General features: G+C 36.7%; 1 protein-coding gene across 1 annotated transcript in view; it reads left to right on the top strand.

Moving 5' to 3' along the window:
• The window catches only part of PTGFR (prostaglandin F receptor), a 54,300-nt gene extending 38,513 nt beyond the window's left edge, over window positions 1-15,787 (top strand). The window contains exon 3 of the mRNA XM_053693326.1: window positions 12,255-15,787. Within this exon, the coding sequence (XP_053549301.1) occupies window positions 12,255-12,587 (333 nt within the window). The 3' untranslated portion in view covers window positions 12,588-15,787. The remainder of the gene's footprint in view (window positions 1-12,254) is intronic.
• Window positions 15,788-20,744: the final 4,957 nt, after the last annotated feature.

Here is a 20,744-nt window from a genome sequence, read left to right as displayed (position 1 = left end):
TCCCCCCTCTCTTCACCCCCTCTCTTTTGCACTCTCTCCCCCCTCTCTTTTGCTCTCTCTCTCTCCCCCCGTTCCCCCTTTTTTGCGCTCTCTCTCTCTCTGTCTCTCTCTCCCCTCTTTTGTGCTCTCCGCCCCTTTTTTGCTCTCTCTTTCCCCTCTCTTTTTGTCTCTCCCCCCTCTCTTTTGCTGTTTCTCTCCCTCTCTCTCTCCCCCTTTTTTGCTCTCTCTATCCCCCTATTTTGCTCTCTCTCTCTCTATCCCTCCTCTTTTAAACTCTCTCATATCTGCCTGGGCCCACCCAGCCCCACGCACGTCACACCGGTCACGCCCTGGGCTGACAAGCCCTGCCCACATCACGCCCTGTCCACATCACGTCCCCCTCACACCCAGTCGGCCCCAGATGCCAGGTCAGTCTGAGACTCTGTTGAAGGCCAGGTGTGTTTGTTCTCGCGCAGTCCCTACTGCGCATGACAGCTTCAGATGAACACATGTCCTTTTATATTATAGGATGCCTGCACATAAACACTGTAAAAACAGATGCAGTAATCCTATATTTAGTTTTCCATTTCTATCCAAGCAGGAACTCCGTAAATATATATATATGTTCAACTACCCCTTCTTCTACTCATACGGTTAATTCCCTGTTTGTTAAGGAAACACAGGAGACTTCTGTTTCTCTTGCAGGGACCCAAAATTTCTGAGCAGGTGCTTTTCTTAATGGAAGTAGGTGTCTCTTCTGCTCAGTTAAATTTTACTGCTTGGCAGGGTACTGTCTTTGTATCATTGTCTTGTGGTAATGACGCTCAGCTGATTTAGGGGAACGTAAATATGTACTTGACACCAAGGGGCCTATTTAACAAAAGGTCTGTCGGACATCGCTGAATGCGGAGAGCAATACACTTTCCATATTCAGCATTGCAGTGCACCAGCAGCTCTTGATTCACGGACAATCGGCCGCCAGCAGGGGTGACAATCAACCTGATCGTACTCAATCGGGTTGAATTGCGGCGATATCTGTCTGCCTGCTCAGAGCAGGCAGACAGGTTATGGAGCAACAGTTTTTAGACCGCTGCTTCATAACTGGTGTTTCTGGCGAGCCTGCAGGCTCGCCAGAAACACAGGTCTTCAAGCTCCATATGGAGCTTGATAGATATGCCCCCAACGGGCCGATTTATCATTGCGTCGATCTTGGCGCATTCATTGGAGTTAATACACTCGCCAGACATCGCTGACGCAAATCTACATACGATGGCCTTATTTATTAAAAAGCCTGTCAAAAACACACGTGTCAAGTACGGCGCAATGAGCATTGGACTGTTGATAAATAAGAGTCATCGATTTTGCGGATATTCTGTTTTTTTCCAACTTTATTTATACCATTTAATTACTGTCCATGAACAAGCACATTTCTCTAAAGCTAATCTTTTATTTTTTATCTGTTAATGTCCAAGAAATAGCTAGATTTATACCTGAACAAACAATAATATCTCATAGAAAGTTATTTTTCTATTTATTTGTTATACAAAAAATCTGATATATGATATCTTCACATAAATGAATGTGTATTTTTATTTCTATAAATCATGATATGCCTTCTATCTCATATTTTTTTCTTTTTTTTAAATGATTATTAATGCTATAATGTGTACATATATTTTTGCACATACTTGTTGATGAAGGGGTTGTGAACCCGAAAACGTTCCATTGAAGAATTTTGTGGAAGTCCTGAGAGTGCATTTGCTTCTGTTACATATATATATATATATATATATATATATATATATGTGTGTGTGTGTGTGTATGTGTTACGTCAGAAATCTTTTGCAAACATATTTACATGTCCCTAAACAATGTTGACTTTCATATCTCTATGTTTATGTATACCACTATATATATATAGTGTAAATATATAATTGTTCTGAGCAAGAATAATTGAAAAAATTACATGTAATCAGGGTATCATATGTATATATTTGCAATTAATGGATATTTTAAGAGCTGGGCCAGTTTTCTCTCTGCACCTGTGTAATCTTCCTGATTGCAGTCTAGTTTGAAACACCACCCTACACAGGTGTTATAAAATGGGCTGGCATATAAAATGACATTTCTTAAAGAAAATGAAATTCAAGAGAAGGAAGAAAAACACTGAAAATTGCATGAAAGTAAAGAGGTGATTTTAATTTCTGCTATATCCGATTCATGACAGTGTAATGTTATGTAGACTTACTCTTTGAGCTATAAGCTTAAAGGGACATGAAACCCCATTTTTTTCTTTCATGATTTATAAAGGGTATGTAATTTTAAACAACTTTCTAATGTACTTCTTTTTTCTAATTTGTTTCATTCTCTTAAAGGGACAGTCTACACCAGAATTTTTATTGTTTAAAAAGATAGATAATCCCTTTATTACCCATTCCCTAGTTTTGCACAACCAACACGGTTATATAAATACCTCTGGGATTACCTTGTATCTAATCCTCTGCAAACTGCCCCCTTACTTCAGTTCTTTTGAAAGACATCTATTTTAGCCAATCAGAGCTGGCTCACCTGAACTACACGTGCATGAGCACAATGTTAACTATATGACACACATGAACTAACACTCTATAGTGGTGAAGAACTGTCAAAATGCACTGTGAGAAGAGGCGGCCTTCAAGGGCTTAGAAATTAGCATATGAACCTCCTAGGTTTAGCTTTCAACTAAGAATACTAAGAGAACAAAGCAAAATTGGTGATAAAAGTAATGTTTAAAATTACATTCTCTATCTGAATTATGAAAGTTTATTTTGGACAAGACTGTCCCTTTAATATTCTTTGCTGAAAAGGCTCAGTAGCTGCTGATTGGTGGCTGCAGATAGATGCCTCGTGTGATTGGCTCACCCATGTGCATTGCTATTTCTTCAACAAAGAATATCTAAATAATGAAGCAAATTAGATAATAGAAGTAAATTGGAATGTTGTTTAAAATCGTATTCTCTACCGGAATTATGAAAGAAACATTTTGGGTTTAGTGTCCCTTTAAGATTATATTAAATAAAACATCATTTGTTTATTAAAATTACTGTCAGAAATATTACACTGTGTGGCCTAATGTAATCATCAATGTTTATCTTAAATACTAATTTCACATATACCAGACATCCCAACTCTCCCTGAAGTTCAGGTAATCTCCCTGATTGTAATAGCGGCTTCCTGATTCCAGCAAATGGAATGCAATCTCCCTGAAACTCCAAGTACCATGATCAAATATGGCCCAAATCCGGAAAAGTGTTTCTTTAAGGAATGCCTTTAGTTTCTGGGACGTTATAGAACCCTCAAAGCATGCAACAGTAACCAAAAAGTCCCCACTGATTCCAATAAAATAAAACACAAATACTACCTTATTTACTGCACGTAATTAAACTATGTATTCTAAAATATTTAAGCATTCAACAACCGTACAATCACGGGAAAATAGGTTTGTTGTATGTGGTTGTGCAATAAAGCTACTTTTTTAATGTGACTTAAGTGGGAAGCTACTTTAATGATAAGTCTCTATCTTATTTAGGGTTTCATGGTGTCCAATATATAACTGGGAGGGAGGGTGGCGGTGCAGTAGCGGGTGAAGCCACCTCCCTGAAATTTTTGCAGGTTGGAATGTCTGCATATACTGTACACACTTTCAAAGTATAATACACAATGTAACAAATGACACTTACAAGTTCTGATGAGTGATCAATGACTCAAGTATAGGGCAATTTCATTCATTAGTGATAGTAGAAAATGCATATTTTAATCAGATTGGCTGATTTAATTAATCACATGATTATGCATTTACCAATAAGAAGTTGTGGAAAACGTTACTAGTTTGTCGGTTGTTTAGGAGTTTGATTATTGCATCAAATTTGGTGCAACGTGGAGAATGGGACTGGTATGACATGTGTTAAACATGGTGCAAATAGATTTATCCAAAAAAAAAGGAAGTTATATTATCTAATGTATTTATTTCATTTTTATCACTATATCTAGTGCACCAAATTTGGAGCAATAATATTGTCCCCTAGCTTTGTAATGAGAGACAAAGATGTAACATAATCCATAAGTAGTAATGTATTTATTTCATTTTTATCCCTATATCTACTAGTGCACCAAATTTAAAGCAATACTTTGCACCAAATTCGGAGCAATAATATTATCCCCTTGCTTTGCAATGAGAGACAAAGATGTAACATAATCCATAAGTAGGGTAACGTCTCCCTAATTTACTTTTATTATCTAATATGCTTCATTGTCTTGCATCATCGAACATAACCTTTCTGTGTTTTTAGACTCCCATTGATTTCTATGCCATTCGCGGCCTCAAGGGTGGCAGTTTGAACGATAGGTAAGCTGCGTCGGGAACACACATGAGCGTACCTGATGAATGTTTGATAAATTGACAAGATGGTCAAATGGTGTCGAATGTGATGGCGGATGATCAGTATTCCGCTCGAATAACACAAGCATCGATCTGTGTCAGATTTATATCACGGGAGCGTATATTATGTTACACATTTCAACATTTGACGATCTTGACGCTTTGTTAACTACGGCGAATCAACTTTGCGTCTAATTTGACGTGGACTTCCAGCGCATTATCAGTTGAAGCTTTGATAAATCGGCCCCCAAATCTTTCTCTGCTCTTCTCCTTACTGATTTCTTGGTCATAACATTTATATTGTACCTGCTGGTCAAAAACTGTGCATTGTACCTACTGGCTATAACTTTTGTACCTGAAAGATAAAACTTTCATATTGTACCTGCTGACTATAACTTGCATTTTGTACCTGAAGGATATAACCTGCATATTATACCTGCTGGCTATAACTTGCATTTTGTACATGAAGGATATAACTTGCATATTATACCTGCTGACTATAACTTGCATATTGTACCTGCTGACTATAACTTGCATATTGTACCTGCTGGCTATAACTTGCATTTTGTACCTGAAGGATATAACTTGCATATTGTACCTGCTGGTTATAATTTGCATTTTTTACCTGAAAAATATAACTTGCATATTGAGTCTGCTTGCTATGATTTATCACACACGCTTGGCTTATACCTGCTATTAGTACCTGTCTGACCAATGTTTGCTGTCAGTAACTGTTGGGCTTTCCCTGATAACAGTACCTGCTGGCCATTACTGTTAATACCTGACCTTTACTACTTTGGCCATACTTGCTTGCCTGTAATACCTCCTGGCCATACTAGTCTACTTATATCATATATTAGCCATAACTTACTAATTCTTGCCTTTATTTTTTAGCCTGTCAAAGTTATCATCTTGTCTATTTACATTACTATTGTATACCCACCTCTTGCCACTGCCTCTCCTATGTCTTCAGGTTTTCTAAGTTTAAGAACGGCTTATTCTTAGACATTTACACTCATTCTCCTTTTTCTGTATATTCCATAATACCTAATACCTTATACTAATGTAATGTAGAAAAAGCCATTCCTGATCTGCTGATGTACTGTATATTCATTAAAGGGACAGTAAAATATTTTTTCTTTGATAATCCAAAAATAGAGCCTGCAAATTTTAACAACTTTCCAATGTAATTTTGTTACATAATGTGCTTCTTTTTTTGGTATCCTTTGTGTAAAAGCATACCTTGGTAGGCACAGGAGCAGCAATGCACTACTGGGAGCTAGCTGCTGCACATATATACCTTTCGTCATTTAAAACTAGTCCTAAAGCCCAATCACATGGGCCATTTTTTGCAGTACAGCGGTCCACCCCTTGCTCTCCCCCCCCTCTCTTTTGCTTTCTCTCTTACTCAATTTCCCCCCTCTCTTTTGTGCTCTCTCCCCCTCTCTTTTGCTCTCTCTCCCCTCTCTCTTTTGCGCTCTCTCCCCCTCTCTTTTGTGCTCTCTCTCCCCCTTCTCTTTAGCGCTCTCTCTCTCTGCCCCCTCTCTTTTGCTCTCTCTCTCTGCCCCCTCTCTTTTGCTCTCTCTCTCTGCCCCCTCTCTTTTGCTCTCTCACTCTGCCCCCTCTGTTTTGCTCTCTCACTCTGCCCCCTCTCTTTTGCTTTCTCTCTCTCCCCCCTCTCTTTTGCTCTCTAACTCCTCTCTCTCTCTCCCCCTCTCTTTTGCTTTCTCTCTCTCTCTCCCCTCTCTTTTGCTCTCTATCCCCCTCTCTTTTGCTCTCTATCCCCCTCTCTTTTGCTCTCTCTCCCCCTCTCTTTTGCTCTCTCTCTCCACCTCTCTTTTGCTTTCTCTCTCTCCCCCCTCTCTCTTACTCTCTCTCCCCCCTCTCTTTTGCTCTCTAACTCCTCTCTCTATCTCCCCCCCTCTCTCTCCACCTCTCTTTTGCTTTCTCTCTCCCCCCCCCTCTCTATCCCCCTCTCTTTTGCTCTCTCTCCCCCTCTCTGTTGCAGCAATGCACTACTGGGAGCTAGCTGCCGCACATATATACATTTCGTCATTTATTCATAAAACTAGTCCTAAAGCCACCCCTTGCACTCCCCCCCCCTCTCTTTTGCTTTCTCTCTCCCCCTCTCTTTTACTCAATTTCCCCCTCTCTTTTGCGCTCTCTCTCCCCCCTCTTTTTTGCACTCTCTTTCCCCAACTCTCTTTAGCGCTCTCTCTCTCTGCCCCCTCTATTTTGCACACTCTCTCCCCCCCTCTCTTTTGGCTTTCCCCCTCTCTTTTGCTCTCTCTTCCCCCCTCTCTTTTGCTCTCCCCCCCTCTCTTTTGCTCTCTCCCCCTCTCTTTTGCTCTCTATCTCTACCCCCTCTCTTTTTCTTTCTCCCCCTCTCTTTTGCTCTCTCTCTGTCCCCCCTCTATTTTTCTTTCTCCCCCTCTCTTTCTTTCTCCCCCTCTCACTTTGCCTTTTATATTATAGGATGTGTTTAATTAACTGCATGCAGAGCATTGCTGCTCCTTCAATAAAGCATACCAAGAGAGTAAAGTATATTTAAAACTAGAAGTCAGTTGGAAAGTTGGTTCAAATTAAATGCTCTGTCTAAATTATGAAAGAAAAATGTTGGGTTGTATGGCCCTTTAATACTTTACAGTTTGTTTTAATGTTTATAAAGCAATTCCTTGTCTGCTGACTCATGAATGTCCACCTTAGTGATATAAAGTAATATTCACTATGATGGAGGAGCAAGTAATATTCACTATGATGGAGGAGCAAGTAATATTCACTATGATGGAGGAGCAAGTAATATTCACTATGATGGAGGAGGAAGTAATATTCACTATGATGGAGGAGCAAGTAATATTCACTATGATGGAGGAGCAAGTAATATTCACTATGATGGAGGAGCAAGTAATATTCACTATGATGGAGGAGGAAGTAATATTCACTATGATGGAGGAGCAAGTAATATTCACTATGATGGAGGAGCAAGTAATATTCACTATGATGGAGGAGCAAGTAATATTCACTATGATGGAGGAGGAAGTAATATTCACTATGATGGAGGAGCAAGTAATATTCACTATGATGGAGGAGCAAGTAATATTCACTATGATGGAGGAGCAAGTAATATTCACTATGATGGAGGAGCAAGTAATATTCACTATGATGGAGGAGCAAGTAATATTCACTATGATAGAGGAGCAAATTATAGAATGATGAGCCCTTTTAAGAGACTGTCAAGTGTAGGTCCTAGCTAACCATTTACTAATTGATTGCTAAATGCATTTCTGGCAAATATGAGACAATATTTATATTTATTAATTATACATACCAAAGTAGTTCAAAGCTCATTTTATAAAGTACTCATTTTATACTTTGTCATTTATCCATTTTCAATTTCAAAGCAATATATGCATATCCTGTTATATGTCTAGATGTGATGACTAATTGAATTTGAATGTTGTTGAACATGTACTTACCAGGAAAAAAAAAAAATCTAATTATATTTTATTTCTGCTTAACACACAAATAACATTGAAGAAAGAAACCATTTGTAATCCTTATAGCCACGGAGAGCATTTGTAGTTGCTGTTGACAGAACAGCATGCTTTTTAATAAACAACCTTATTCTCTTAAGGCACAGTGACAAGTGGGAAATCTATGTCAGGCAACCAGTATGAACAGACTGCAGAATAATCAGACAGAGAGTAACATACGTAGGGACTCCAGGGTGCCCAGAATATGTAAATAAGCAAGTAAATAGGCTGTAATAATACTTAAAGGGATATAAAACCCAAACATTTTCTTTTGTGATTCTGACAGAGCGTTCAATTTTTAAAACGCTTCCAATTTACTTCTATTATCAAATTTTCTTTGTTCCCATGGTATTCTGTGTTGAAGAGATACCTAGGTAGTTGTCTGGAGCACTACATGGTAGGAAATAGTACTGCCGTCTAGCGTTCTTGCATATATTTTTCTTTCTTTTTTCTTGATGACCCACATATATTTTAAACATTACAGAAATCTGTCTTGTAAAGGGGGTAAGTAGCGCAGCGATGGCAGAAAATATAAATATATACTGTATGTCTATCTGATCTCTGGTTCATTTTATAAGTGCTCGCAGTAGCAATAACCAGCCACTTGTAATGGCTGATTATTTATCACACGCCTGCAAACAGGCATATTTTTCTGTTTGCAGGAGCGCTATAAATTAGTGCTCCACTTGTAATCTAGCCCTAAATGTTTAAAGGGTGATAATAGCAGAAAACTTACTAGCTCTAATTCACAAGATCATGTAATTTTAAGACTATCAAACCTACGCTACTGTGTGTTTAACCCCTGCAAATCTGCCGCTCTGGACCTGTGAAGCACTGTAGACAGTAGTGTAGGATCGATAGTCTTAAAATTACATTAATTAAAAGCATGTCATTTCTCAACTATTATAGCCCTTTAAAATACAATGATATGTGCAGATATTAATATTAATATTTAAAAATCTTATGAAAACCATATCCCCAATAACCAATAACAGCTATGGCACATCTTCACACACTCGTGAGCCCACCTACCGGAAGTGATGATCTTGCAACTACCAGAAGTAAAAACATTGTAAACATGGTAACCAATATACGGTAGCGAACCTACTCAACAGAGTGCCCTGGTACAAAAAATTGTTTGCCCCCCCCTAAAAGTAACTCAGTAGTAAACAATAATAATAATATACATGCTGTCCTGTCTAATGATTTTGAGGATGGATAAATAGATAGATGGACCTGCAACCTGCACTAATAAAAGGCTCCCCTGAATTAGAATTAGACACATTCTGCACATATCTATGTATAGACTAGCAGCTATGGGGCCCCACAGCATTTGGGCCCTTGTGCAACTGAACCTGCTGCATCAATGGTAGCTCCGCCCCTGCACATATACACAAAACTCTCACAATAGCTCTGTAGGTACAATCATTAGACCACTTATAACTTAAGTATTATAAAAGCACTGCATATCACAAAAATCAACACTCCTAGATATAATCTTTAAGTGCAATTAAACATTGTGATAGGAACCCATTCTATTTTGTAGTCTAAATACAGCATGTATTCACACAAGTTGACTTGACATCACTTGTATAGGGGCTAATGATGCATAACCTCACCACAAAAAAACACAATAATAAAAACATTAAAAATACCTTATTGGAATGTGTCTCTATTTACATGATATTTCTTCATATCTCTTATTGCCAGGTAGAAACCACTTGGAATGTAGCCATTCATTCCATACAATTTAAAAACAAAGATAATAGCAACATTATTCTAGATAAATGAACAAACAGTTTGCAAAGTTAATTTATAGAAACAGCTGAAATTCAGGATTGAGTTTAACCCCTTAGGAGTAACTGTGTACAGATAAATCCATCTTGTTTTTGTGCGTGAAAGATCCGGTCATTGCCTTTCTGTAGGACCGGTATTTAATCAGTCAATATAGCTCTTAATGTGGAAACTTGGTGGCCAGAAAATGTATCACCACTGATTGGTCGGAATATCCAGTTTTAATAGCCTGTCTGATAGCTCTTAAGATTTTTCCTTCTTTCCCTGAATGTTGTTACTATTTTCCCAACATAATACAGGAAACAGGGACAAATAATTATATTCACCATATAGTCTGATGTGCACATGAGTCTATGGGGTAGATTTATCAAGAAGTGGATGCTGCAATCTACCCCCAAAGTTTTAGGTCCGCCTGAATCTTAAGTTAAGAAGCAGCGGTCATAAGACCGCTACTCCTTAACTCATCCGCCACCTCTGAGGTAGCGGACTGCAATCATCCCGATCGAACATGATCAGTATGATTGACACCCTCTGCTAGCGAATGTACAGGGGGCGGCATTGCACAAGCATTTCACAAGAAATGCTTGTACAATGTTAAATGCCGACAGCGTATGCTGTTTGCATTTATCAAGGTCGGGCGGACATGATCCGCTATAGCAGATCATGTCCGCCCGACATTTGATAAATCTACCCCTAAGTCTAATATTATATACTCTATTCATTTGTGGGTGAAGAAATATTTTACAAGTCAGTCATTAAATGTGACACAGTTTCCACATCTAAAACATCCAGGTTTTGTTGAGGTTAACCAGTTCTGTTTCTGGTAACAGTGCACCAGGTCACATTTACCAGAATATCCCTTAGACTTCTTCCACTACAATGCACCACTCTCAGTATTTCTATCCTCTGGAACAGTAGACTTGAAACAGACTATAATTTTCTAATGCAAATTATAGGCTATAATTTGCACTGATTCCGCTTTTCTGATGGATAGGATAAAATCTAGAGTAGTTCAGGAATGAGTTCCTATCTGTTGGCTTATTGTATGATTAAGTACATAATTTATATTAACCATCACCATGAGCTTTATATATTTGGAGGTGCAAAAAATGTATACTGTTGGAATCATACTTTATCTAGTACTAGTAGTAGGTAATTAATTCAAATGTTCAAAACACATATTAAGTTCATCCAATGTGCAGCAATAAATAAAAAAATAATAAATGTACTCAGCCAGAAGTTAAAACAAAGAACCCCTCACCTAAACATTGGGACTCACTGGAGGATATTTTAGAGTTTTTTGTATTTTAGAATGCTTATAGAAAATAGAGCAAATAGGATGGTCAGCCATCATAAAAGAAAATACATGAACATTGATTATATGTTTACTATTCCTTTAATCATGAGAATAAATGTTGATAAGGTTGGATAGGGATAGAATGTTGTCCCCATTAGAAAAAATCTCCCCATTTATGAAGCTGCGTGCAGACAAGGTTCTCATAGAGAGAACCTGTCCGCACACGTTCAGGGCCTCCAGATCAGCATCTGCTGCTGAAATATAAGATTGCACATGCAATTGTTCATGCAACCCCACCCCCTGCTCACATGTAAACAGTTGCACATGAGCAGGGCTTGTCAGTCATCCCAGACAAACACGTCCAGGGTGTTTTCCATTTGCAACCTCTAAGGTTGCAAACACATTAAGAGAAAAAGGTAATACAACTACGGTTTCTTAACTTTTGGTTGCAGGGTCGCATAAGTGAACCTAAAAGACCCCAAAGCTTTTTAAACAGCTTCATAAATGGTGGCCTATGCCTAACATCACATTTGTGGTTGTTGTATGCAAAGATCAAGAAAGCAAAATAAAATAAAAATAAAATAAAAGGAAGCTTAATGATGGAAAAATAAGTAAAACAGCCAAGTAGAGGAAAAACAATTGCATGGGCCTAGGGCAGTATAAGAAAAGTAATGTCTGACAGAAAGTTGCAAAGATATATATCAAGTTATAGGGCCCTTTTAAGTCATTTAAAAATGTTATTTACTCTTCTCTGTTCTGTATCTGTTTAGAATCAAATTCTTTACTGTAGTGAATATAGTGTTACATATGATTAAATAGTATGTTTTGTTAGTACCTCAAGTATTTTGGCATTATATTTTGCCTTGGTGGAAATTCTAAGATAATTACAAAATTACTGTATCTGTTCATGTAGAAAACAGTTAAGTCAATTTGTGAAATCAATTTTAGAGCAGAGACAGAGATAATGAGGAGACAGTTCTGACGAAGAACAGAAAATGAGTAATGATATATTGAGTGGATGTTACATATTCAAGAAAAGAGCAAAGGATATATTTGAAGAAGACTGTCAATGAATGTTAATATGCAACACAAATCTGTATATTTTTCAAAATTGACTTGACACTTTGCATAACTGAAATTATTATGTTAAATACTGTACATTATTATTTAACTTGCCATGTAATTTAACAAACTGTTGACCTGAGTACTTTTTAACATATGTTTTCTTTTGCAGGTTACAATGGCTAATATAGCAATACATGGAGATAACTTACTGGACATTTCAAAAACTATACTTTTTTCACTTCGTATGGCTACATGGAATCAAATTTTGGACCCCTGGGTTTATATCCTTCTGAGGAAAACTGTACTTAAAAAATTATTTAGAATTGCCAGACGTTGTTGTGGTGTGGAAATTATTCGTTTACATACCTGGGAATTTAGCTCCTTCAAAAATTCGTTGAAAATTGCTGCCGTTTCTGAATCAAATTATTCTCGAACAAACACACTGAACGTGACTCCAAAGAGTGACACTGAACAAAAATGTGAACTTCTAGAAAGTAAATAACAAATATTTTGATGTTGATGTTAGCATTAAAATGCATTAACAAACGGCAGAAACTGATTTGGACTAATTGTATCCACTGGTGAACTTTGCCTCTCTTCTGATGTAGTGGTCATTGCTTAAAGGAATAGTCTAGTCAAAATAAGATTTTCGCGATTTAGATAGGGCATGCAATTTTAAGAAACTTTCTAATTTACGCCTATCATCAATTTTTCTTCATTCTCTTGGTATCTTTATCTGAATATAAACTTAGGAGTCGGCCCATTTTTGGTTCAGCACCTGGGTAATGCTTGCTGATTGGTGTCTAAATATAGCCACCAATCAGCAAGCACTATCCAGGGTGCTCAACCAAAAAAATGGGCCGGCTCCTAGACTTTACATTCTTTCATTTTCAGATAAAAAATGCCAAGAGAATTAAAGGACCAGTCAACACAAATACAAGATAACAAGACAATGCAATAGCACTTAGTCTGAACTTCAAATGAGTAGTATATTTTTTTATAACAAATTTCAAAGTTATGTATATTTCCACTCCCCTTGTACCATGTGATTGCAATCAGCCAATCACAAATGCATGTACGTATAGTCTGTGATTTCTTGCACATGCTCAGTAGGATCTGGTGACTCAAAAATTGTAAATATAAAAGATTGTGCACATTTTTTTTAATAGAAGTAAATTGGAAAGTTGTTTAAAATTACATGCTGCATCTGAATCATGAAAATTTAATTTAACCTGAGTGTCCCTTTAAGAAAAAAATGATAATAGTAACAAATTAGAAAGTTGCTTAAAATTGCATGCTTTGACTAGATGATCCCTTTATGTACAGGGGCAGTCCTGGTACCCAGTAATGATATAATTTACATAAATTGGTTTAGCAGGATTACAGTACTGCTATTCCAAATCTTAAAGGGCCATAATACCCAAATGTTTAAACACTTGAAAGTGATGCAGTATAGCTGTAAAAAGCTGACTAGAAAATATGACCTGAACTTCTCTATGTAAAAAAGAAAGATATTTTACCTCAAAAGTTTCTCAGTTGCCACATCCCATTGTAAAGCACTTCTAAGCAGCAAATCAATATGTCTGTCCCGTGACAGCTAAGGGAGTGATCTTACGTGCACACTCATCTTATTTCCCTATTCAGCTTAAGGAAGTTCACTATGAAATCTCATGAGAGGTAAGTGAAATCTCATGAGATCACAGTAAAAGAGTTCATAACCTCAGCACTGCTGATGGGCTGCTGTTCATTTCTTCATTTTTTTTTTCTTTTTTACCTGCAGCTGGGCTGCAGTTGAGTATAACTTTTTACACAGAACTTACTCTGCTGAGCTGAGGAGATTGTGAGGTAAAATATCTTTTTTACATAGAGATGCTCAGGTGATATTTTCTTGTCAGCTTTTTACAGTTATACTGCATCAGTTTCAAGTGATTTAGCATATGAGTATTATGTCCCTTTAAGGCATGTTAAATGTGCAACAAATAAAAAAATAGTAACACCTTAAAAAGTGAAGATTATAATCTATCTCACCCCCATCCATAGAGGTTCTGCTTTTGTCATGAACATTTTTATAAAGAATTGAAAAAAAAAAAAATAATACAGATAGAATCAGCATGCTAAGGGTCTAAGCTTTTGGAAGAATCATTTAATCATTTGAATATTTCTCATACATTTCGAGGCCAACATGAGTATTAAAGAACTTATTTTTGTAGCATTTTCTTTTTACAAAAATGTGCAATATCACTGTATATATTAGATTCCAAAAATATAAGGAACATATTTATGTGTAAAGATTCCCTTTTTTTTATTATTCTTATCTCTCCGGGTGATTGAACATGTTATTTACTATATTAAAATATATAAAAATAAATTATTTAAAATGAAATAGAAATACCTAAAAATTAACATTAGTATAACTGTCGCAGCAATACGGCAGGGACGTTAAAGTTAATTAGTTGATCCCCTATTACTGTTCTTTTCAACACCACATTTTGTAAAGCTAATTCATATTTTTTTTTTTTTACATTTGGAAGCCATGTGATACAAAATTAGATTATATTATTAAATAGGTGCGGGCACCATCATTTTAGTAAAAAACATTTATTACCAATAAGGGCAAATTTGTACCCATATATTTGTGCGTAAATATTTTGTAACATTTCATTTTATCAAGTTATTCAGAAAATCTGTAAATGTCTTATTTGTATGTCGATGCAATTAATGAGCTAACAAAGTGAATCTCCAAATTAATTCAATATGGAAATTAGCAAAGTACATCTGAATTTCTTTTATTTGCATGAAAAAAATAAAATAAAAAAACAATTATACCAGAAGTAGCAAGAAATAAATGCTGGCACAAAAATCATACTGCAGTATAAATGGTCATAGGATGAAAGTGAAAAAAAGAAAACCTAATAGCAACAACAACAAAAAATTGATACGCATGTACCTGAATTCCTGAATTTTTATGAAAGAACTGAAAGCAATCTGAATGAGCATTTTGATTCCTCAGTGCTTTCAATATCTGTTTATATTTTTTTCTAGAACAATAAAATTGCTAACAAAAAAATATATGCACACTTAAAGGGACGGTAAAGTCAAGATTAAACAACTTTTCATTTTTAACAACTTCCCAATTTATTTCTAATATAAAATTTGCTTAGTTCTCTTGGTATCCTTAGTAAAAGAGTAATCCTAGGTGAGATTAGGAGTGTGCACTTCATTAGCCAGATGTACGCCCCTGTCCATCTGTAACTCTTAAATCTGGGCCATAGAATGCAAAAGAATATGTTTATTCTTCAACTAAAGATACCAAGAAAACAAAGCAAATTTGATAGCTAAGGTAAATTGGAAAGTCGTTTAAAAATGCCTGCTCTATCTGAATAATAAACATTTAATTTTGACTTTACTGTCCCTTTAAACAGGGGCAATACGCTCTATATTCAATTGCAGTTCAATATATAACTATAACTGGAGGGTATATCACACAAATGCTAATGCATCAAGAATAATTGTATATGTGTTGTTTAATACATTACCTGTTGCATGACATAAACAATGCTTCAAGAGGTCACTTTAAATATTATGCAGTGTACATTTTGTCACTTGTCTTGGGACTTAAGCAAATAATTAAATCAATGTTAAGTGTTTTGTACATCATTCGGTGTTACTGTTTAATTCATTAAATGGTCTTTATTTTAAAAATAGGTATTTTTTTATTGTTCTCAAACAGTTATGTTATTAGTGTCTTATGAGGAGGGTGGTATTTATTACCAATGGTTTCTCATTACTTCATAATCGACCTTCACATGTATGTAGCTAAGCCACTCTTTGAGCTTGATTTGTAAAACCATGGTGGACAGGGCGGTATATATTTGCCCTTGTCTGCCCGAGCTGTCCTCCGGTGAGCAGCAATCCGCTGCCAGAATTTAACATTGCACGTGAACACTCCTTTGTGCTCGCGTGCAACACTGCCTCCACACAGCATATCACAAGCAAGCAGGAGCTGTCAATCTCCCCAGTCGGACGAGACAGGGAGATTTAAATTCTCCACTTTAGATGGGGAGAACAAAGTAGAGAAACAGCAGTCTGATGACTGCTGCTTGATTAATCCTGACTGCAGGTTCTCTTGTGCGAACCTGCAGTCAAATGGAGGAGAAGGGCTTGATAAAGTCTGCCCTTACTCTTTGCCACACTTCTTTTGATAACAAGCATACTTTCCATTTAAAACAGAGATATTCCAGTCAACATACTGTATTTTACAAACACATTAAGTACAGAACATATTTCCTGTCTGATCTCCCCATCATCCCACACATAAATGTTATAAAATAACCTTTGCCTGTAACCCTCTGAAAAAGGAGATTACAGGACCGTTTATTATGCTACAATTGCCCTTTAAACTACATCATCCTGTCTGATTACCAATAGTATTAATATTGTATAATTCCTTTATTTTTGTTTATGTGCACATACACACCCAAGTTGATATGTAGCACTTAAAATAATATATACAACATATGTGGTTGCAAAGACTGTAGCCAACTGTATTAACAAACATAATTCAGCATTAATACCAGATAGCTCAACATGCTAAGGCATTGTGGCTGAGCTCTGTAGCAACTCAAGAGTTGCAGGTTCGATCCCAGGTGAGGTCCACTCAGCCTTTCATCCTTCAGAGGTTGATAAAATGAGCAGCACCTTGAGACCCTTACAGGTGATTAGCCACCCTTTACAAGTACCCAATACAATACATCTTTATGAAACCCACAAGCGCCCCCCCTCTTCCACAACATATGCCCACTTAACCATAAATTTGGCATTCCCATAGTCATCTTATGAACCAGTCAATGATTGACAGGATGTACCTAAACTATGCCAAATTCTAAGCCACAGTAAGCAAAGCATATGCCAACTGGCTGCAACAAAACCATCACCATTAGAAATAGAAGGTGGTAACTTGTCCTTGCATATACAGGTACAGACTGATGACAGATTCCTTTCTCCAAAGCAGCCTCCCCCACTACTCCTTAAAAACTTTAATTGCCCAACAAGGGCTCAGAATTCCATACCTTTATTCTCTTTATACAGGGATAAATGTCTATTATTATAAATCATTCTTCTTCATATGTTCTTTTCCACTGACATTCCTCTACTAAAAACGCATTCGATTTAATAAAGTTCAATAGTTCATGTGGTAGGGAATTTATTAAATTGATACAGAATAGATACAAATAAATAAATTCAAATGTTTCTATTTTGAATATTGCATAATTTGAATATTACATTTAAAGAGAGCATTAGAAATACTATTACAAATACATTGATTACATTTTTCAATTAGAATATTGCACAATTTCTAATATTACATTTAAAGAAAGCATTAGAAATACTATTACATTAAACGAATGTCAGACTGTTGTACAAACATTCGAAATTCGAAACAAACGAATAAATGTGTTAACATTCATTTAATTTTTCGAATGTTGCAAAACATTCGCCCATCCCTTATGCCAAGCAAACAAAGTAAAATCAGGAGCAAGCCTTCACTACAAGCAGCAGGAGCTGTATCAGTAACTATGTAATCGACTAAACCTCCTGCTGCAGAAGAAGATAAAAAAAAAAACTGTTCAGAACTGGAGGCAGATGGTGGGCACATCCACAGGGCATCTTTAAATGCATTGTAATAATGAGAAACGTGCGAGATATGCTTAGCATGTTCCATTTACAGATGCAATTTTGAAATCTGTAATATAAATTCTAGTGTTTACAGTCCCTATAAACAAATAATGTAATTCTACCACATATGATGCTTATTCTCCTAATTTTATTTTTTCTTTCATATATGTATCTGGCAAAGCAGGGGCGTATTTAGGTTTTGTTCTGCCCTTGGCACTCAAAAACTTCTACTACCACCCCACCCCCACCTCAGGAATTAATCCTTTTTTGTTCATAATATTTTTTGGCCAGGGTTTAACATTACTTTTTTATATATGGCATTATCAAAGTAAATGTTTATGTTCAAGTGCACATCTGTGTATATGTGTGTGTGTGTAGTGAGTGTGTGTGTGTATATGGTGAATGTGTGTGTGTTTATGGTGTGTGTGCAGTGCAGTGTGCATGTATGTGTGTGTGTAGTTTGTATGTAGTGCTGCCTCATCAAATCTGCTGCCTAAGGCAAGTGCCTTGTTTGCCTATACCAAAATATGCCCTTGTGGCAAAGGGCTGCATAAAGTCTTTGCACTTTTGCTAAAATAAATGAGATTGCACCATTAAAGGGACAGTCAACACCAGAATTTTTGTTGTTTAAAAAGAAAGATAATCTCTTTATTACCCATTACCCAGTTTTACATACCCAAAACAGTTATAATAATACACATTTTACCTCTGTAATTACCTTGTATATAAGCCTCTGCTGACTGCCCCCTTATTTCAGTTCTTTTGACAGACTTGCATTTTAGCCAATCAGTGCTCATTACTAGGTCACTTCACATGCATGAGCTCAATGTTATCTATATGAAACACATGAACTAATGTCCTCTAGTGGTCAAAATGAATGCAGATTAGAGGCAATCTTCAGGGTCTAAGAAATTAGCATATACACCTCCTAGGTTTAGCTTTCAACTAAGAATACCAAGAGAACAAAGCAAAATTGGTGATAAAAGTAAATTGGGCCCTATTTAAATCATGAATGTTTTTCTTTCCTAAGATATGGTGAGTCCATGGCTTGAGTAATTATTGTTGCGAATATCACTCCTGGCCAGCAGGAGGAGGCATAGAGCACCACAGTTAAACTGCTATCACTTCCTTACCCACAACGCAGTCATTCTCTTTGCCTTCGGTGCATGGAGGAGGTTAGGTTTAGGTGTCTAAAGAAAAATGTTGATTTCATCTACAAGCAAGTTTTGGGGTATAGCCATATTCCTCATCATTCCTTGCAGCCAGGTAGTGGTGGCTTTAAAGCAGTTAGAAACTTGTAAAGAGGTACTTGCTGCGTTTTCCTAACAATTGCTGCCCTAGTTTAGAAAGCCAGAGTTGGCTACTCTGTTCTTTCTTTTTCAAAGGTCTCTGTGAAGAACTGTGTCTTCTCATACCTTGTAACTGTCTACATGCCGGACAGCAGAGCATGTAAGTGCTTTTTCTTCCAGTTGGGGACACCATGCACTTAACAAATTAAAAGACACTGCTTTTTTATTGGGACATAGATAATCCTGTTGTATTGGTTACACTGGGGCATAAAGCAGGCACTGTAGCATGTGTGAGACTAACATTTAAACTCTTTTAAAAAGAAAGGGTAACATGTATTTTTAGGCTTTATTTTCTGACATATTTACTTGAGAAAACAATACAAGTTTAAACTGAAAGTAAGGCTGAATTTTCTATTTCAGCAGTTTATTCATTTTCCCTTTGCTTTAAAATAAAATGATGCAACATTTTAAACTGTCAGGTTTGAAAAATCGGATATTTCTGGAACTCAGTGTACCAAGAAGCTGTTTTTAGTGCCTCTCTGTGTAGCAACAGTAATTTGAGCTCTGCAGTTGCGGTCACATGACCAGCTTTACTTTAAAAAGTTGTTTTTCTCAATCTCTGTGTGATCCGGTCTTAATTGGTAGCAGTAAGGCACCTCAGTAACTGAGGTGTGGGGTTGTCTGAGGGGTATTTTAGAAGTTTATTTGATGTTTATTAAATGTTTTTTCTTATCTTTTCTCACATAATTTTAGCTGGGGATCTATTCTAATTTGGGATAAAATTTAAAGTGTATTTTTTCCTTGGCTTATTTTAATTGAATATTAAAATTTAGAAACTTATCTGTACAAGTTTATTTACTGTTTCACAACATGTTTGATACGGAGCACAAGCCTGCTCTCATGAATTCATGCTTATTATGTTTAGATGCACAAATTGCAGCTTCTATGCAATTTTGTTCTTCATGTGTCAAGAAAACTTTGCAAAAAAATGTTTTAGCTTAATGTCTCTCAAGATGATGCTGTTAAAATAATACCTCAGCTTTATCCTAAGACATCCCAAGCCTGAATGGCATCACATGCAGTGCCCCGCGGTTCCTCTATAACTCCTAGTTGAGTTTATTTAAAAGCAGAAATTGCTGCCCAGGTATCTTCAGGGGTATTTGAAGCATTAGCTGCTATTCCCAGATTACAGGGAAAACACAAGAGGAAATCTAGAAATTCAGAAAGTAAGGTGCCTTTCCTAAGTTCTACTTCCCAAGTTGCTCTTTCTCATAAGTCTGATGAGGAAGATACATCGGAACTTTGTGAGGGTGAAATCTCAGATTCAGACAGTATAATTCCTTCTTCTGAGACTGAGGTGGTATCCTTCAGAATTAAGCTTGAACACCTTTGTGTATTATTAAAGGAGGTTTTAGCTACTTTAGATGACTCTGATACAACTGTTGTTGTCACTCCTAAGAAATCTAGTAAACTTAATTGTTTCAATGCTGAACCTTCCACTTCGGAGGTTTTTCCTGTGCTGGACCATGCTAGGGAGATTATCTTACAGGAATGGGAGAAACCAGGGGTGTCTTTTTCCCTGTCTCCTATTTTTAAGAAAATGTTTCCTGTCGAGGACTACATTAAAGACCATTGGTATACTGTACCCAAAGGTGAAGGGGCCATTTCCACTCTGGCTAAGAGAACCACTATTC

This window comes from Bombina bombina, chromosome 10, assembly GCF_027579735.1.
Source record: "Bombina bombina isolate aBomBom1 chromosome 10, aBomBom1.pri, whole genome shotgun sequence".
Lineage (NCBI taxonomy): Eukaryota > Metazoa > Chordata > Amphibia > Anura > Bombinatoridae > Bombina > Bombina bombina.
This window is presented reverse-complemented; position numbering and strand designations above follow the sequence as displayed.